At 41.9% G+C, this 20,754-nt stretch overlaps 1 protein-coding gene across 1 annotated transcript in view; it reads right to left on the bottom strand.

The window, feature by feature from the left end:
* Positions 1–1,764: 1,764 nt before the first annotated feature.
* Positions 1,765–20,754, bottom strand: part of robo1 (roundabout, axon guidance receptor, homolog 1 (Drosophila)) — a 300,316-nt gene continuing 281,326 nt past the window's right edge. The window contains 9 exon segments of the mRNA XM_037774440.1: positions 1,765–3,007; positions 5,157–5,350; positions 5,453–5,728; positions 8,729–8,890; positions 8,984–9,489; positions 10,245–10,475; positions 10,774–10,918; positions 12,811–12,927; positions 19,519–19,905. Of these exon segments, the coding sequence (XP_037630368.1) occupies positions 2,993–3,007; positions 5,157–5,350; positions 5,453–5,728; positions 8,729–8,890; positions 8,984–9,489; positions 10,245–10,475; positions 10,774–10,918; positions 12,811–12,927; positions 19,519–19,905 (2,033 nt within the window). The 3' untranslated portion in view covers positions 1,765–2,992.

Below are 20,754 nucleotides of genomic sequence, written 5' to 3'. Positions count from 1 at the left end.
TTTTCATGACATACTATATTATGACATGACTTTTTTCAACACACTAAACTATGACACTTTATGGCATACTATAGTATGACGTTCTTTGAAATTTTTATGACATACTAAAGTTCCACTATGACATGACATTTTGATGGCATAGTATACTATGACTCTTGTATGACATGTTTATGACATACTATACTATGACAATTTATGACATGGTGTAATGTGACTTTAATTACATTTTATGGCATGATATACTATGGCATTTTATGACACACTATATTATGACTTTTTAGTGACATTTGTATGACATACTACACTATGACTTCTATATGACATTTATATGACATATAAACCAACACTTTATGACATTATGTTACATACTACTCTGACTATTTTTATGACATTCTATACAATGACTTTTTAATGACATTTTATGGCATGGTATACTATGACATTTTTATGACACATTACTATGACCTTTTAATTACATTTATATGGCAAAATATACTATGGCATTTTTAAGACATACTATAAAATGACTTTTTAATGAGATTTTTAACATACTATATTAGGACTTTTTAATTGCATTTTATCTCATGACCTGTTCATGATATTTTATGACATACAATACTATGAGTTTTTAATAACATTCTTATGACATACTATAGTATGACCTATTAATGACCTTTTCATGATATTATTATGACATTTTATCACATACTATACTATGACTTATAATAAGTCATTCAAACATTTATAACATATTGGAATTGATCATTTAGGTGTTCCTTATAGTGAGCACGTTTGTCTGGGTTAAATTGATCACTATAACCAAATGTTTTTTGTTGTGCATCATTTCTCATGCAGATTACCATCGAATTGACATTTGTATATCTATTACATGAATACAAAGTAATGAAACGGGCCGCTTCGCTATTTACTGGCTTGCTGTCAATTCTTCTACCTTTTCCCTCACCCAGGGTGAGGCATTGCCGTTTTTGGCCGGCTCTGCAGCGCGAGCGTGCATGCAGAACAGCGCCCCTTTGCCGGGGCTCCCGGTTCTCCTCGTTCCCTCACACATGGAGGGAGATGGGCGCCGGTCTGCATGAGGGCGTCTTCACCCACAGAGCTTTCACCTTTGCATTTGTTTTTTTATTCAGAGAAAATTAATTTCCTTTTCCCGTTATGATATCAATGTGCACGCAGCATCAGCCACAGGTATTCAGCTGGAGAGCAGATGGTCTGCTCCGGTACAGTCTATGCATCAAGGTAGTAAAGTAAAAAACAAAACACAAATTCATTTAATGTCAGTTTAATGTAGTTTTAAAATGTTTTTCATTTAAAATGTTTTTCAATATGTTTTAATGAACGAAAAGACCCAAAATGGACACTGTGAGCGGACTACTTGACTACTATAAGTGAATTATTTAAACAGCATCTGTATAGGAGTGATTCTGTCCCCAAGTTTTTTTATACAAATAAGCGGTTTCCACTGTAATTAGCATATTAATTCTTAAGTTATGGCCAAAAACATGTTTTGTGAATTCAGTGACCTTGACCTTTGACCGCCAAATTCTAATCAGTTCATCCTTGAGTCCAAGTGGACGTATTGGGCCAAATTTGAAGAAATTCCCTCCAGGCGTTCCTGAGAGATCGCATTCACGACAACGGACAGCCCGAAAACATAATTCCTTTGGCCACGGCTGTTGTGAGGCATTAAAACAGACCAGCCTTATTCACTCAGAGAATGTTGACAAATTACCAAAGAAGCATGTATAGTTTGAACTTTTTTATTCATATTTTTTTAGTTCTTTTTACTTTTTTGCTTTACGAAACAAATGTTTGCAGATGTCCTATGAATAAACAACAGCACCCTTCCTCCTTAAAAACAGGGGTCAGTCACCACTGCTTTATCAAGAAAAGAGACTCTTCTTGTCCAATTACAACCTCTCCAGATTCCCAAAGTGACTCTTATTTCCTGTATTTGACATTCGTTTAAGTGCATTAGTAGACAACATAACCATTTCGATTAATGTGCAATAGCTGAGTTTATGGTCAATGCGAAAAGATATATACATTGCAGCTATGACTCACATTAACTGTCTTTCTACACTTGAGCTAGCATCAGAACTGGAGAGGGAGACAATCGCAACGCAAGGAGTCTCCTTTCAAGCACAGCCTTCGTAAACAGCAACCTTTACCTACATCATCGTCATCAGGATTAACTAGACTCTTTTGTCACCTGTTTTCCTCCAGTAAGACAAAAAGGTTAATAGATAGAATGGTTTAAAATAAAGTTTAGTGATTGTGCTTTTAAAACCAAAGTAAAACAAATAACAAACATTGACAACAACACGAAACATAACAGTGCATTACAAAAAACAAAATTAAAGAAGAAAAAAAAAATCCCAATGTGGCACTTTCTTGGGGCAGCTAAATAATATAGCAATTTACAACATGGATGGAAATGATAAAATAATAATTATATTAACTGGCATAATAAAATTAGAATTCACAAAATAAAACAAGGAAGACAAATTTGAGGTACCACAGTGGGTAAAACAAGAGGACATCATGTATACACGTATATTTACAGACAGTCCACCCCTCTCTGCTTGCAGCTATTGTATTACAGTAACGTCTGACTGTATGGGCCCTCCAAAGTTCTTGTTGAGGCAAGCAGAGTCATGTCAATGTCTGGAGTAGGATTTCACTCCATATTGCATTGGAATTAAACATAAATATACTACTGCGTATTTTGTTTTGAATGCACCATTCTTTTATCTTCAGACACTCTTTCCTTTTTTTTAAATGGACATAAAAAATGATAAGTTAGAAAAAAGAACATTTGTTTGTTTTCCAGATGTAAAGAAACACTACTGATGTACAGTATAATGGCAGCCAACATGACGGTGAATTACTGAGATATTTAAAATTGTAAGAGAAACAATGGTGCTCCACTCTTGGAAAAATCAGGACAGTTCCTCGTTTCCTCCTCTGTTCTTCAGCTTTCTACCATCTAGGTAAAAAAACAAAACAAAAACATTTTGGTGAACATCCATCTTTAATAACTACAGTGATAAATCCTCTAGATATTAGCTTATTGCAGATATGTAAGCCAATAAGTAACAACATACATAAATGTGGAGCTAAACAAAACAAATCTAAGGGATCCGTCTCAAGATTGTATTTTAAAAATTGCTATGGTCATTGTATTTTTTAAACTCTTAAATATCGATATCATCAGATCTGTTGAGTGATTGCTTGTGTACTTGATAATCTTTGACATACTATACTATGACTTTTTCATGACATGTACCCCGGTGACATTGGGAGCTGTGTTGCTGGGGATAATAGCTTCTGGTAGGATCTCACAAAAAAAAGTGGTCACATTGGGTGCAATGTGAGCTGGGCAGCAGGCAAGACGGGGACCTAGGCGTGCCTACCCCTGGTATTGCCGACTGTCTCTAGGGATGTGTAACGTCACCTCTCTGGCGGGAAGGAGCCAGAGCTGGTGTGGGAGATGGAGTCGTATCAACTAGACATAGTTGGGCTGGTACTGGAACCAAACTCCTGGAGAGGCGCTGGAGGGTATGGGGATACTTACGAGTACCAGACTGAGCATGCTGTGTTGAAGTCCTCCACAGAGAACTGAGAGGAAGTCTCTGACTGTTGTTTGTGCGCATGTGCCAAACAGCAGCTCAGAGTACCCAGCCTTCTTGGAGTGGATACCCTGGGCCAAAGATCGATGATCGACTTTGTGGTTGTACCATCACATCTGCAGCCGTGAGTTTTGGACATTCGGGTGGAGCAGAGCAGATCTGTCAACTGATCACCACCTGGTGGTGAGTTGGATCAGATGGTGGGGACGGCTGACGGACAGACATGGCACACCTAAATGTGTAGTGAGGATGAACGAGGCCCCTGTGCTCAGCCAGGAATGTTTATTTTAGAGTGCTAGAAAGGAGGCTCCGACTGGTTATCGGGTCAGGATGAGATTCAGTACCTCAAAGTCTGAGGCCATGGTTCTCTGCTGGAAAATGATGGGTTGCGCCCTCTGGGGTGGGAGGGAGTCGCTGCCCCAAGAGAGGGAGTTCAAGTATCTTGGGGTGGGGTGTTCACGAGTGAGGGTAAAATGAAGCGGGAGATGGACAGACAGTTTGGTGTGGCGTCAGCAGTTATGCTGGCTTTGTACCGGACTGTTGTGGTGAAGAGGGGGCTGAGCTGGAATGCAAAGCTCTCAATTTACTGGTCCATCTACGTTCTGACCCTCATCTATGATCATGAGCTTTGGGTAGTGACCGAAAGAATGAGATTGCGGACTGAAGTGGCTGAAATGACCTTCCTTCGTAGGGTAGCTGGGCTCAGCCTTAGAGATAGGGTGAGGAGCTCAGACATCCTGAAGGAGCTCAGAGTAAAGCAACGCTGCATCTTCTTGTCTGTCCTGGGAACGCCTCGAGGTTCACCAAAAAAACGTTGCAGGGAGTGAGATGTCTGAAATAGCCTGCTGCCCCCTGTGACTTATTTTATGACATACTACTATGACTTACTGACTTTTTAATACTGACTTTTTCATGACATTTTTATGACATCCGCCCGGCATCTCAGGAGGGGGAAACGGCCCAAAGCGTATGTATGCCAAAAGCGAGAGCTGTGTTCGGACTCGTTTCCTGTGGGGGTTGGCCTCCGCCGGGGCTGCGCTTTGTCATCAATCCTGTTTGTGATATTCATGGACAGGATATCGAGGTGTAGTCGGGGGGAGGAGGGTTTGCAGTTCAATGTGCTGAGGATCTCATTGCTGCTTTTTGTAGATGATGTGGTCCTGTTGGCATCATCGGTCTGCGACCTCCAGCACTCACTGGATTGGTTCACAGCCGAGTGTGAAGCGGCTGGGATGAGGATCAGTACCTCTAAATCTGAGGCCATGGTTCTCAGCAGGAAACTGATGGATTGCCTACTAGGGAATGAGTCCTTACCCTTGTTTACAATGGGAAGTGAGATTGGCCGGAGAAGCGGGGGCGGTATTGCATTCTCTTTACCGCACCGCAAGCGTTAATGTCAAGCCCTGCCTACAGTACCTGCGGCACTGTAGAAAAACGAGTATCATGTTCTCAGTATTTTCATGACAATCATGAAATCCCTAAGTACTATAATATGCCATTTTGTACCTCAAGCTCTTCATCTCCTGGTTGGAAGGCCCCCGTGGTGTTGAGGCCCATGTCTGCAGGGTTCCTGCGGCCTCCTTCTCCTCTCCGCCGGCCCCCTGAGCCCCTGGAGGACATGGAGCTGGAGGAGCTTGGGTCCCGGGGGCTGTTGACTGTGGGGAACTGTGGTCGGCTATAGGGCAGAATGTCCTCTGAACCTGAAGGACAGAGATCAGTTGTTGGAGGAATTGAGACTTGCATAATCAAAAACACTGCACACAGCATTGAGGGATTCCCTCACATTGTATTTGTTGTTGTACCTGCGTGTTGGCGTGCCTTGTTGGCGGTGCTACCCTCATGTTTATTCCCTTTCCCTCCATGAGCTGTCTTTTGTCTCTCTTGAGCGTCTTTGCGTTCAGATGAGCTGGTTCTGGTGTCCGAGCCCTCTCTGGGCCGATAGCTCCCCGTTCCTCCTCTCTTATCTCGACCCTCTCCTGCTTTGGGGGAAATCACTCCCCGGCCCTCCAGGACTGCCTTGGAAGGGTGTGTAGGCGACTTAAGCCCTGCTGGAGGTGGGATGGGAGGAGGGGGGAGATCTGAAGGATAAACACAGGAAGTAAAAACACATTAACCACAGACATCAAAAACTAGGGTTTAGTTAATTGCACAAGACTGAGGAACACAAGTCTGTGTACTTTTGAACCTGTAGTGTGTATTATCTGTCACTCAGTTGTCTCACACCTGCAAGGTGATACACAAACACAGCTGCAGTGTGTGTACATACTGTACACATACTGTAGCCAAGCCGAACAGAAACTCCTCCGTGCAGACAGTAAACAGAACAGATGACATTAGAGAGGCCGAATCTGGCCAGAGAGTTATGAGATTTGAGCGAGAGGCAAGAGTGGAGGAAGAGGGGAGCATGACGGTCAGCAGCTGGCTCTCTGACCAGCTCCACTTCCCCTGTCCATGAATCAATGCTGCTTGTCCTTGAGCCATTATTCATATGAGGCGAGCCAGTGGGCCGCCTGGCCTCTCACACATCACACTGCCATCTAAACAAAACGCAGAGAGAAAAGCCTTGTCTGCATGCGATCAATGGCTTTTCATCTTCTAATCAGCTTCTGACCTGAAGGATGTTTTTGTCGGCAGCCAGATCCATAATCCACATGGGATTAGAAAGTTAATAAACATAGCAAGTGCCAACTCTTACACCTTGCTTGCATTCCGAAGGCTACCTTAGACTCTTAAGATTGTGGAACACTGGACTTTGTGGAGAATCAAAGCTTTTTTACACACGAAAAGGCTAATGGTGGCTAACAGGTGATGTCTTTGCTGCGTCTTGTTGGCGGAATCAGGCAGCTTCAATACACTCTTCTGATTATCCTCCACCTCCATCCACTCCTCCTGAATACAAAAGGGGGCCAGTCAATATCATACAGCAGAGAGGCGTCTGCAGTTTTTTAATATCTCTCTTGCCTCCTGAGTCCTGCCTCGGTCTGAGTCCGATCAATGCCACAGTCTGTGAGATATGGCTCACTACGAGGGAGGAGCAGAGCGCCTGTTAGACTTATGAGGAAATATCGCCGAGGACAGAGCTCAGGTCTGAAAAGTGTCTCTGGGCTTGCCAAGGAGGCTGTATTGGAAGACCTGGTGGTTAATTAGGCAGACGAGGCTGAGACAGATCAAAACAGACAGGAAAGGGTTAAGTTCAGAGAGGAGGTAGACAACGGCATTAGAGTCAAACACAATATGAGTCATGGGTGGAATGTAACTTGGGAGTGTCCACATCCACTGTGCAAATGAGAGTGGAATGAGTAGGTCAGAGAGGGGTAAGGGGTGGGGAAGGGAGGCTGCTGGGGCGTAGAGGGTGGGGCGGGGGGTTGCTGGTCTTACTGCCGCCTTAACTGATGGTATTTATGTGTATTTATTGTGATGCTGTCTGGATAGTAGTCTCAGTCTAGAGTAACTGGACGGGTAGAGAGAAATCACATTATAGAAACACAGTAATACACAATATAGCATATAGTGTTTTCTGTCTTTACTGTCCTTTAAATTTCATGGAATCACCTTCCCTAACCTAACACCTCAGCACCAGTCTTCCAGACCACAGACGGGGTATGTAGGGTGGGGGTTGAAGGGAAGACGGGGGGGGCAGGGGAGGCAATAACCTCCAAATGAAAAACAATCCATTCAGATCAAATGCAATCAGCGGGAGGACTGATGGACAGACAGAGCTGCAGAGCTGTCAGTCCGCCCCCTCGCTGCTCAAACAAAGACGGAGAACGGAGGAGAGGGGAGCACGGGAGAAGAGGAGAGAGTGGAGAGGGATGGAGAGATCACTCCAAAGGGAGGGGCAGCGGATGGGGAAGAAGCCAGGATGTAAGGATGATGGCAGGAGGCGGAGGTTCGGGGTGGGGGTGGGTTGGATTTTCTGCAGTGATATAGCTGGTCTGGCTCCCAGTGAGTTGGATATTAAATCTCCCTGTCAAGTGCTTCCAACACTCAAGGACACCTGACACTAAGAGGAGAGCCAGCTCTGGGACAGCACATACTGTACACAGCAGAGCGAGCGTTTGCAGATAAATAATAAAAATATATATATATTTCCACAAGATCAACGCGGAGAAGAAACAGCCAGAAGAAGTGGCTTTCCACTGGTAGGCCGTGTGTTCTAAAGAATGATGCTGTAAAAAGTCAATTGCTCTTTTACTTAGCAACATTAAAGCTTTTCCTTCTGTGTACAGCTGCTCCGGTATTTAGCCCCTGTTTGGTTTATGTTCAGCTCCTGCCGAGTGAAAGGTGGCACTTCACTATGAGCCACAGCACCTGGATCAATTTCATTAGTGGCTAAGAGTGGAGAGACATCCCAGTGTCAGCATAGCCAAGCTGGGCAGAGCTCCCCTGAGACCACCCCCACCCCACCTCCACTCCTCCACTCCTCCCCCCCACGGCCCTGGCCTCCAGCCCACCGATCGCCCGATCTGTTCAGCACCGTCACAGATTAGGAGTGATGCCATGTATGCATGTGCATAAACACATGAGAGAAGATGATTAAAACTCTGGCTCACGGCACACCCATACTCAGTCATTTACAGACACTACATTACAGTCAACTGCACTTTTCCCTTCCATATCTGTAGAGGGAATAGAGGCAGAGTTATTGATACAAACTGGCCATCTGTGTACTTGTGGGATACAGCTAAACTGCTACGTGTCGGTCTCTTTACTCCTTTACTTTTACAGACAAACATACATACGTACCAAATACCAACTTAGAGTTTCTAACATATGGAATATTTTTGATAGTTGCAATATTTCAGACCTTTATCAGACCTATATTATACGCTGCAACATAAATTGAGATTATTTTCTATAAATTATACTCCAGGCCTGAAACGAAGGTTTACATAGTATTAAACACGATTTTTGTAGTTTGTAGCAACAATTTAGCTCACTTAATATCAATTATTTGGGTAGGAATCTACAACATGTAGTACATATCCAGCTTGCATGATTTTTAAACTTTCATCATGAAAATTGTTTGAAATGTTAAATATTGTATATTTATAATAATGCAGTTTATTCATGTGTACCTTCATTGTAGGCTTCACGTCGCTGGTTCCCTGGATGAGCTGCAGGATGCTGTTTCTGCTTCTTAGGAGGCCTCCTGTGTACAGCTGCCATACTCATGCTACTGTCTGTAGACACCGGGCTGCCAGGACGGTGGCCTGATGGGTTTATTTGGTATTTTCGTGCTGAGAAAACAAACGGAGGAATTGTTTGCTTTACCATTCCTCAAATTTCTTGCAGAAAAAATTGTGTGTGGATGTGAACCATATAAAACCTACCTGAAGCTCCTCCGACTTCGTGGCCCAGTGTGTTGGGATATTTGGCCACCCTGAGGCCCGAATACTCTGCAGCTGCGGCGACTGCTTGAGCAAAGTCAGCGTCAGTGAAGAAGGATCCATCTGAAGAGCTGACGGCACTGGACCTGCCTGAAGAGACATTATCCTCTTCAGAAGCCGACCCCCATCCGTTGATCATGGAGCCGGTCACCGAGCTCTCCAGGTCGCCCATGCTGGACGCAGGCGTCTGTTCAAGCCCTCGTAGCAGCAACCTTCGCGGATGCATCTGGGGATGGTGGGGGTGTGTGTGGGGGTGGGTGTGGTGGTAGTGCATCTTGGCCACCTCTGCATCTGTCTCGTCACCTTCCTCCTCCTCTTCCTCCAATATATCCTCCTCATCCTCCTCCTCCATACCGTCAGTGTCCAAGGCCAACGGGCTGGTGATGTACCCATATGTGTGTGAAGGAGAGTGGGGCCTTGGAGGGGGTGGGGGGCTCACAGCGTGGCGCCTGCAAACAGGTGAGAAAGCCACAGTATCAGAAACCCATCATATTTTGGATATATTATGTACAAGAAGTCAAATCCACCGGCCACTTATCATGGGACCATACTGCTGATTTTGCATTTGTTAGACAATTAACTACAAATCACATGTATTTTACATTGACTGATGATTTTCTGAAGTACACTTAAGCACATTAAACAATATTTGAGAGTTTATTGCAATGTTTTCCAGATATCAGACCCAGAAAAAATAACAACAATGATTTGAATTGGATTTCTTACTTTAAAAAGGTTTCAGTTTGGCAATTTAATCACAAATTTATGAAGCCTCCATTTCTTTGAGCACTAACAATAACAAGTACCAGCTCACAGCTGGATTACCACACAATTATGATATTACTTTGACAAAAAATACATTTTAGACCTTGACGCATAAACTTATTTCAAACAACTTTCAAATCACTGCAAGTGGATTTTTATGCAGTACCAAAATGAGCTGAAACAAATGGCTCCCTTGAAGGTAAGAAATCAATCTGAAACCTAAGATATTATTTGAAAAATGGCCAACAGTTCTATGCAATATAGGATTTGAAGTTAATGGGCTAAAACATTGAAAACAGTAGTGAATTTCAAATACTCGGGAGATTGTGCTTCTCCATGAGGCTTTAAAGAATAGATATATTTCCTGAACATCTTTACACAGGCTGACCACCCTTATTTTGCTTCTCGTCACGCTATTGGACGTTATGCCAGTGTGTACCTGCGTTCATGGCTGTCAGGTGCGTCCTGGAGCATCGGCTGCATCTCCTCTTGGGGTGAAGGGGTGAGAGTGGCTGTGGACTGGTGACTGTAAGATACAGCTGCAGGGGAAGAAGCTGCCCCTCGGACGGGGGGAGTGGGCCCCCTCTCCATCTCCTCTTCCTCTTCCAGCTCATCCGGCTGCAGGTACATGTGAGAGGGGGGCATGGGGCACTGCATGTCTGGTTCACAGCTGCAAACAGAGGGAAGCAAGCCTCGTTAGCGTCATATCACTCACAAAAAACATGAATGTTTTCATATACAGAAGCCAGGAAAACATAAACTAAATTCATTCATATTCATGACACCCTTCTATCAAGGTTTGACATGAGCCTAGCACTAATAGATAGAAAACCCTTGGGGGCAAAATGCTCGCAATGAGGGAGAGAAACAGACAGGAAAGGCATAGAAAATTGAACTAGTATTTAAATATAGTGTGTGCGTGCCTGTCAGGTTGTCTGTGTCTTTGTGTCTGCGCAGACATGTCCCACCTTTCTTCCATCGATAGAGAGTACTCCTCTGTGCTCCGACTTGGGGGTGGGTTTGCAGGGGGAGGGGGCAGAAGGTCAGCCCAATTCATTGTGCTCTGTTTGGGTAGTTTGGGGGTGCGCACTCCCTTCTTCTGACCCTGACTCCCTGCTCACAAATGACAAAAAAAAAGCACTACGTCAGTCGCAAGACACCTACATACACACATACTCATATGCGCTCTGTTTCTGAAAAACACATCAATTATTAATGTGAAAGAAATCGCAAGATAATGAGTAAGGAATTGACAGCAGATAAAATGCATTAACAAGACTGGCTAACAAAGAAAAGATCATTTTACATGCGAGAGTGCAAAGGCTAATGCAACCCTCCACTTTTATGCAAGTGTGCACACATACCTCTCATCATTAAATGATGGGAAATACTATAAAACACAGCCATTTCCCTACAGCAGTATTACCAAGTACCAAGAGGAAAGGTAGAAAAAAAAGGGCCCAATTAATACCAAACTATTAGAATTGTGAACCAATGAGCTGTGAGGTGCAGCGAGCACTAAAGGCTTCTCCTTAATGGCTTGAACTTCAAACGCAATATCAGAATGAATACATGGCATTAAGGTGGCAGTGTTGCATGCCGTCTGCAATGTGTTATCATTTGTCCTTGTCCGCAGACAGACATTGAGGCCCTGATGAAATTAGGCTACTCCATACTGGAATTAAAAGAAAGCCTATTAACGGAGAAACAGGGAAATTAAATAGAAAGCAGGAAAACAAAATGAAAACAGTATTAATATAAAAAAAGGCTCCTTTTATCGAATTTGCTTTAAACATTCCTTGGATGACATTGCACCCAGAAAACAACAAAAGGCAAGAGCAAATGCCTGGCATGGTGCTCATGTCTTTGTTTGGAGGCATTGTTGTCAGTTTCCTCTTCTGTTTTTGTTCTGCAATTTTCCACTTTCTGAAGACATCTCCCTTTCAATTTCTCTTCAAGATAGGCTGACACGCAAATTAATCAAATTATCATTTTAAAGCATGCATTATTAGCGTCTCAAAGTGATTTATTGCTTTTGAGCAATACTGGGATTTTCAAACGGAGCTGGGGGATGTATGTGATTATATGCTTCACAATAACAATAAGCTGGGAAAATCTGGCAGTTAAATTAAAAAGAGGAAAATATCTAGCACAAAACTCCAAACAAACGTTGAGAGAGAGAAAGAGTTGCGTGTTGATTTAAAAACATTTTAATGACCAAAAAGGCTTCATTTAATTTGAGAAATAGATCAACAATTACAAAAACATGTTCAACATGTATACAGTCTATTTGCATATTTAAAAAGGGTCCCCAAGGAGGAGGATGTGCTGCTGAGATTGACTTTACAGCTTTTCTTGGATTGTGCTATTGACATGTTTCAGAAATGGTATAGTATAGTATGTCGAACAAATGCAATTTAAAGTCCTAATATAGTCATAAAAAGTCATAGTATAGTATATATAGTACATCATTAAAAAAGTAAAAAAATCCTAAAATACAATGTCATTAAAAAGTCATAAACAAGGAATAATATAGTTTGTCATAAAAAAGTCATAGTATAGTATGTCATAAAAGGTCATAAAAACGTCATAGTATAGTATGTCACAAAAATGCTATTAAAAGTCAAAACGGTCATAAAAAAGTCATAGTATAGTATGTCATAAAAGGTAATAAAAAATTCATAGTATAGTTTGAAAGGTCATAAAAAGTCATAGTATAGTATGTCTTAAAAGGTCATAAAAAGTCATAGTATAGTATGTCATAAAGGGTCATAAAAACATCATAGTATATTATGTCACAAAAATGCTATTAAAAGTCATAACGGTCATACAAAAGTCATAGTATAGTATGTCTTAAAAGGTCATAAAAAGTCATAGTATAGTATGTCATAAAAGGTAATAAAAAGTCATAGTGTAGTATGTCATAAAAGGTAATAAAAAGTCATAGTATAGTATGTCATAAAAAATGTTGTTTTGTTTTTCCCTTCATGCCCCAACCTTCTTACCGGAGGTGCTACTGCTGCCTCGGTCGGAGCTGTTGTAGGAGCCTCCAGTGTGGCTGTCGTGGGTCTGGTTGTAGGGGATGGTAGCTGGCATTGGGCTGTCACCTCCTCTGTAGCGGTCTGATGGTGGGGACAATGGAGTGTTTGGTTAGTGCGGCCCCAGGCAGACATCTTACCAACTCAAATACTTTCAAGCGAAGCATCCACTTTGTAACGAACAAGGAAATGAAGGATGGCATTTTATCAGTAGTACCAAACCACTTCACAATGGAAATGTGAAACGATGTATACCATGAAATGACATAACACTGAGCACAGAGTGTACGGTGTTACACATGACAAGATGCATGCAGTTCATGCTTCATCATTTTCAGGTTAGTATGTGAACACATGCAACATCTGCACAGAAACTCAATCCCGGACTTCCGGTGGCGCTACAACAAGATGGACGTGTAGTGGTGAGCTCCTCAAAGTCGGTTTCTAAAAGTACCTTCTATCAATATAAAATAGCATTAAAACCATTTTAACTCAAGGATGAAAGGAGGGAAATCGCAGAGGAGGCATAAGACTGACAAAAAAATGAATAAAACACAAGAAAACTGTGTGGCCGAGTTCGCTGACCAGAATGACGACGGCGACGACGAAGAGGCAACGACAGAAGAAGCTAACACAACAGCTAACCATAATGCGCTACTACAGGGCCTGACAGCAGTACTCTCCAAAGAGCTGAAAGACTTTAAACAAGATATGAGACTGGACCTTGGTGAATTCAAAACGACGTCAAGAAAAATATGAAAGAAGATTTTACAGAGTTTAAAGACGGAGTTATGCGTGAGCTACAGAGTCAGAATGCTAACATTGCGGAGGCGCAGACCCGAATAGCAGACCTGGAATCAGCCTGCCTGGAGATGAAAGACGCGCTGCTGACGGTGGTGAAACAGAACACGGGCATGCGGGACAAACTAGTGGACCTGGAGAGCCGTTCCAGGAGAAATAACCTCCGTATTTATGGAGTACCTGAAGATAAAGAGGGGAGATCAGTTGCTGAGTTTGTGAGTGAGTTGTTTAAAAGTCACCTCGCACTACCCGAGGGAGCTCAGCTCCAGATTCAGCGGGCTCACAGGGCTCCGGTCCCGAAACCGGCGGCGACCGCCACTCCGAGATCAATAATAGTCAACTTTCTACAGTTTCACATTAAAGAGCTGATCATTCAGAAAGCCTGGCAGCAGAGAATTGAACTTGACGGCAAACGACTTTACTTTGACAACGACTACGCAGCGGACATCATGGAAAGACGCAAGGCATACGGGCCAGTTAAAGCAGCACTGAAGGAGAAGGGGATCTGGTACCAGACGCCCTACACGAAGATACGAGTGCACTGGGACTCCGGACTGCGGATCTATGAGAGTGCAGAAGATGCAGCCCGGGACTGAATCAACGTGGAGTCAAGGTGACGGTGACAGCGAGGATGAACACCGGGAGGATCATAGAGGAGCGTCTGAACGAGCTGTTGCCATGGAAACGTACCAAGGCAACTGACGGTGCAGCGCAGCGTGCGAGAGAGAGGCTCACGGAGTACATGCGAAGCCCACAAAGTTAAAACAGAGAGACTAAACAATTTGTTTGGTCCAAACAATTATAAACATGACAGAATCGAACCAAGATTCCTCTATGACAGAGTCTGGGAATACATCTTGTTTTGAAAGAGGCACCTATTGAGATAAAGGTATAATTTAAGTTATTACGAATATTATTATTATTTGTATTATTACCAATTAAACTCGAACATTACTTTCAGCTTGAACTGGGCTCTACAGCCCTTATTAACACAATAGACATTTTAAGATTGTGCCTCTTAATAATTTCAGTTACAAGGATAAAGATAACAACTAGTTGTTGTTTTTCTTTCTTTTATTTCCTTTTGTTATGGTCTACATTACTTGAAGAAAAATGCGAACTCTGGGCCACATATTATAAAAGTCTTATGACTTAATTCAATAAGTTTGTGAAACCGATGGAGGGAGTGTTGTATGCGCTGAATGTTGGACACTTCTAGTATACGTGGAATACCAGTTTGTGGATTTTTTCCCACTACTAGGGAGGGCCCCCTCAGTAATGAGGTATGTTACCCTCCTCCCACCAACAGGGAACTCAAGGGATGGCAGAGTACATCCTTTGCTTTTGAAGTCACAAAGTTCTGTGTTCAGTTGACGTTCATAAGTTCATATATTTTTTTTATGTATGTTATTTTTTTTATGTTTGGGTTTGGATTGCAACATGACTCCATAAATAGAAATGATAGAGCATAATATTAAGATATTGTCGTTGAATGTGAATGGTCTGAATAACCCAGTTAAACGTCGGAAAGTAATGACCAAATTAAGGAAAGACAAGGCACAGATTATATACTTACAGGAGACACATTTGTCTAGGCAGGAAAATGAGAAGCTTAAGAGGTTTGGCTATACAAATACATTCTATAGTTCATTTCAACATGGTTGTAGAAGAGGTGTGGCCATTCTCATCCCTAACTCTGTGAAATTTGAATGTTCTAAAGAAATTAGTGATAAGGAGGGCAGATATATTATTGTGAAAGGAAAACTGGAAAATGAAGAAGTGACATTGGTCAATGTTTATGCCCCACCAAACAGTGAAAAACATTTCTTTAAAAACCTGTTTGATAACATTATTTTGGAAATGGAAGGAATATTAATTTGTGGGGGTGACTTTAATATCGTGATGAATAGTAAGCTAGATACAACAAACAATAAGAAAAATGCCAACCATGTTACAAAAATGATCAAGACAATATTTAAAGAATTTGGTATAGTGGATATTTGGAGAGAACTGCACCCCTCTAAAAGGGACTATACACATTTTTCAGCACCTAACAAAAGCTATGCTAGAATTGATTATTTTTTCATGAATAAAAAAGATCTATACAGAGTAGGAGAATGTGAAATTGAAGGAGCGGACGTATCAGATCACTGTTCAATTTATCTCAAAGTAAAATTAAAATCACAGGAGAAAAAAACATTATGGAGATTAAATGTAGGATTATTAAATAATAAATCAATTGTCGAGGAGATCAAACAAGAGATTATAACATATTAAAATGATAATGGAGAGGTTAACCCTGCTATTTTGTGGGACGCTCTTAAAGCAGTCATGAGAGGGAAGCTTATTGCCAGGACAGCATCTATCAAAAAAGCTAGAGAAGAAGCCTTTAAGAGGGAAAAGGAAAAACTGCTGGAAATTGAACAACAACATAAATCTACACGAGACTCCACACTACTACCAAAAGTTAAAGAGATCAGGGATAATATAGATAAATTATTAACCACAGAGATAGAAAAGAAAACAAGATTTCTAAAACAATCCTACTATGAGGTGGGGCCTAGAGCAACCAAATTGTTAGCAAAAAGACTGAAAAAACAACAGGTGGAAAGGTCAATTCATAAGATAAGGGATACCCTAACAAATCAGATGGCCTATGAACCAAAAGAGATTGAAATTATCTTTAGGAACTACTATGGGAGTTTGTATAGCCAGCCCCCGTCTGCTAACATTGACCAAATGAGAGCTTTTCTAGAGACTGGACTTACCATCAATTGGGGAGGATCAGAATGACCTTTTGACCATTACAAGAACAGAAATCAAGAAAGCCATGAGCAGACTAAAAACAAATAAGTCCCCTGGCAGTGACGGCCTACCAACTGAGTGGTATAAAACATTCAGTGAACAACTTATACCACTACTCGAGTCCTCTTTCAATTATACACTTGAACATGGTGAACTCCCACCATCCTGGAAGGAAGCTGTTATATCAGTGATTCCTAAGGGGAAGAACAGTGAGACCTGCTCTGGTTACAGACCCATATCAGTATTAAACATAGATTATAAACTCTACACCTCAATTATTGCAAAAAGATATGAACATTTCATGAATGACATTATAGATGAAGATCAGACAGGCTTTATTAAAGGGCGCCAAACCCAAGATAACATAAGAAGAACCCTACACATCATTGAACATGTCAAAGACAAAAATATTAGTGCAGTCTTAATGCAGTCAGTCTTGATGCAGAAAAGGCATTTGACAGTGTAAACTGGGCATTTCTGTATCAGGTACTTGAGAAATTTGGACTAAATGATAAGGCCATTCGATGTATTAAAACTCTTTACCAAAATCCGACGGCAAGGATAAAAATAAATGGCAGTCTGACTGATAGTATAGTACTAGAACGGTCCACCAGGCAGGGATGTTGTCTTTCCCCAACTTTATTCGCAATTTTTATAGAACCCCTTGCACAAGCAATTAGGCAGAATAGAGACCTTAAAGGGATAAAGGTTGGAAATGAAGAACACATCATTGGGCTCTTTGCGGATGATGTGATCTGTTATCTAGAGGACCCTGACACATGCCTCCCTATATTAACCAATCAACTTGAGGTATTCGGCTTCTACTCTGGATACAAATTAAATTTAGCAAAAACACAGATTTTAACAATTAATTATTACCCATCCGAAACTATACGGCATAAATATAACTTGAATTGGAGTTCTAAAAAAATGACTTATCTCGGCGTTACATTAACACGAGGAACTGAGAAATTATATAAAGCCAACTATATCAAAGTGGATCAGGACATTAGGAATGATATTGAGAGGTGGGCTGTCCTCCCACTGGACTTCAGTTCACGAATAGATACCATCAAAATGAATATACTCCCACGACTCCTCTACTTATTTCAGTCATTACCAATTGAAATTCCTGAGAAACAATTTAGAACCTAGGATAAAGTTATTTCAAGATTTATATGGAATGGTCAAAGGCCAAGAGTCCGATTTGAGACATTACAGATTGGGAAACATAAAGGGGGTATGGTGTTGCCAAACCTTAGGGAATATTTCAATGCAGCACAAATTAGACCAATAATCTATTGGTGTGCCAAGGATTATGAAGCAAAATGGAAAAATTTAGAGAGATATGTACAAGGAAGAGAAATTCAGAGCCTTATTGGGGACAGAGATGTAGCAAAGGATTTACTTGACCAGGTAGATACGATTTACATTAGAATTTTGGTTTAAATTGGTACGGAAATATGGATTAGAGAAGGAGCTCAGATTACTTCGATGGATAGCCTATGACAGAAATTTTATCCCTGGCACTCTTGACCAGAGATTCAAACAATGGATTCCAATTGGTGTAACAGCATTATGTACAGTAATAAAAGATGGGAATGTTATGAGTTTTCAGGAACTGAAACAAAACTATTCATTGAGCAACCAGGACCATTTTAGATATCTGCAATTAAGGGACTTTTATGACAGAGACATAAAGCACAATGTCAATTTAGATAAAAATGGGATAGTAAGAACCATAATTGGAGTTTATAATTCAAAAAAATATAGGATAATATCTACATTATATCAGTGCCTAATGGAGAGAAGTGGAAATACAACATCGTATGTAAAGCTGAAATGGGAAAAAGAATTAGGTGTCACTATCACAGAAGATGAATGGTTACATATCTGGAGAACACAACAGTCCACAACATCTTCACGTACATGGAGAGAACACTGTTGGAAGAATGTAATTAGATTTTTTATAACACCCCAAATTACAAATAAATACGTGTCTGTAGCACAACCTTGCTGGAGAAGATGTGGGGCCATGAGTGTAGACCATTCACATATATTTTGGCTTTGTCCTGAAGTTGCACAATTTTGGGGAAATGTTCATAAGGTTATCTGCAAAATTTTGGGCTATGATATACCCAAGTCATGTTTGGTACTATATTTCGTACCAAAAAATATATATATATGACTGGAAATACTGTGTTAAGAGAAGACAGATACCTGTTGAAAGTGTTGTTGGCGGCCTGTAAGAAGGCCATTACGAAGAGATGGTGTAAGGCAGAACCACCAATGCAAGATGAATGGCTGAAAATTGTGAATGAAATATATGATATGGAACTGTTAACCCATAGGATAAGAACACAAGAGGAGCAATGTCGAGAGAAGTGGGAGAAATGGACAATGTTTACATGTCAACGACAGGATGAGGAAATTAACCATTGAATATGTCATAGTAATAAGAAAACTTTGTAGAGACAGGGCAATCTATATCCTTTCATGTTTTTTGTTTTGTTATATTGTTCTATGTGTGTGTTGTCTTTCTGTCATGGAAAAGCAATAAAAACAAAGTATCAAAAAAAAAAAGAAACTCAATCCCAAAACTATCACACCAGATGTGGTACCCCCTCTGCAGGCACAACAAGGTGATGATAGCTTTGTTCAAAGCAGTTAAAGATCCAAGAGTTATCTTTGTCTTTCCTTTAGAAATCGGACACCAAAGATACACACTCACACCTGCCTCCATCACAAAAAGACAGATACCGTACAGCGACAGCAATTCAGGCCTGGCCAACACTTAGCGGCAAAGATTGTACATGATTGCATGGAGGGTGATGAGGGGTTACATGAATGCCATACAGACAGGCAGAAAGAAAAAGCGATGACGCTTATGATGACTGAAAAGGAGCGAGACAGAACCAAGGGAAATATGAGCATGAAACTCTTCTACAGGCTTCCACAGTGAGGCTGAAAGAGCCGGGAGAGGAGAGAACAGAGGGGGGAAATCAAGTGGAGGAAGATCATGGCTTGGAGATGACCTCTTTAGCCATGGCTGCTACTCCACACACTCACCCTTGTTCAGCTTGTTTTGCTCCATGATGTTGTACTGCAGCTGGGAGCCCATTTCCTGCTTCTGCTGATGGACTGAGGTGGGCTTCCAGCAGTGTTTTTCATTCATCTCCCCTCCACCCAGGAGTCCTCCTCCACTCCCTCCGGTTCCTCTGTCGGAGTTCACATTGTTGCCCATGATGGAGGACTGGATGAGCTGGGTGGTGGCGTACGGCGTCGGCTGGCCCCCCGGGCCCACGAAGCGGCCATCTTTCAGGTTTGGGCTGTTGAAGGTCTTCATCTCATTGATCTTGTTGGACAAGTCTACATCTCCGTAGACTCCTGACTCTGGCACTATGAGGTTGGTCTGCTTGTTTTCCATCTGGTTGTTATAATTGGCGATGCAGTCGGCTGGAGAACATGAGGAGGGTATTTAGTCAATCTCGTCTACTGCTGATCAGCTTAGGAGCAGTATGCCAGCTTGGTAAAAGCTTTGAAACAGTAAGGCATCATCTGATCTACTGTAGAGATCAAAGCATTTATTTGAGGAAGACATTTACATAATAATTCCAAGCTTTTGAAAGCGGGACACCAGAGGGACATTTCTATTTCTGTTCTCAGTTTGATTTGCCTAACGATGATCTACTTTAGGTGAGTGACACAGGTGGTATTACACCTTTCTCGCTCAGCCTCCTCTCAGTCTCATCCATGACTCAATGTGGGTGTCATCTCTGTTCTTTTCCATCTGACGGTGGGAGCATCTCTGCTCATTGAGAGGGACAGAAAGACATGTCTGTATCAAAGACCTGGAACGAGGCGCGCAGAAAAAGCACAGCTCCACTAACAGATCCAATTTTCCCTGGCTCATAAAATATTCAAATCCTCCAGCAGATCTGAGAGCCAGCCTTGCGGTTAAAACCAAGGACGGCCATAGGTGCACGCCGCCGCCGCTCGCCTCACATTTCAGCGGCACAGAACAGCTCGACACTTCAAAGGTTGACGCGTGAAGGCGCCCCTATGGCTGAAATAAAGGGACATTAACTCCTATTTATTTGCTCTGTCAACTAGTCAGTGATCCTGTTAATGTTCACAGAGTTTAGGTTTGGCACACACACACAAAGCATGCGTCTGGCAAGCTCCTTAGTGTCATACAGCGGGGTGTCATGCGAGGAGCGAGGGCTGCCTTTAGCCTGTTATTCCCTGTTAAACATCTCACACCGTGTTTAGGTCGAGCTGAAAACGTCAACCTCCGACGGGTGA

Source organism: Sebastes umbrosus, chromosome 7 (assembly GCF_015220745.1).
Source record: "Sebastes umbrosus isolate fSebUmb1 chromosome 7, fSebUmb1.pri, whole genome shotgun sequence".
NCBI classification, from domain to species: domain Eukaryota; kingdom Metazoa; phylum Chordata; class Actinopteri; order Perciformes; family Sebastidae; genus Sebastes; species Sebastes umbrosus.
The sequence above is the reverse complement of the archived record's forward strand: the minus strand, read 5'-3'. Positions and strand labels throughout refer to the sequence as shown.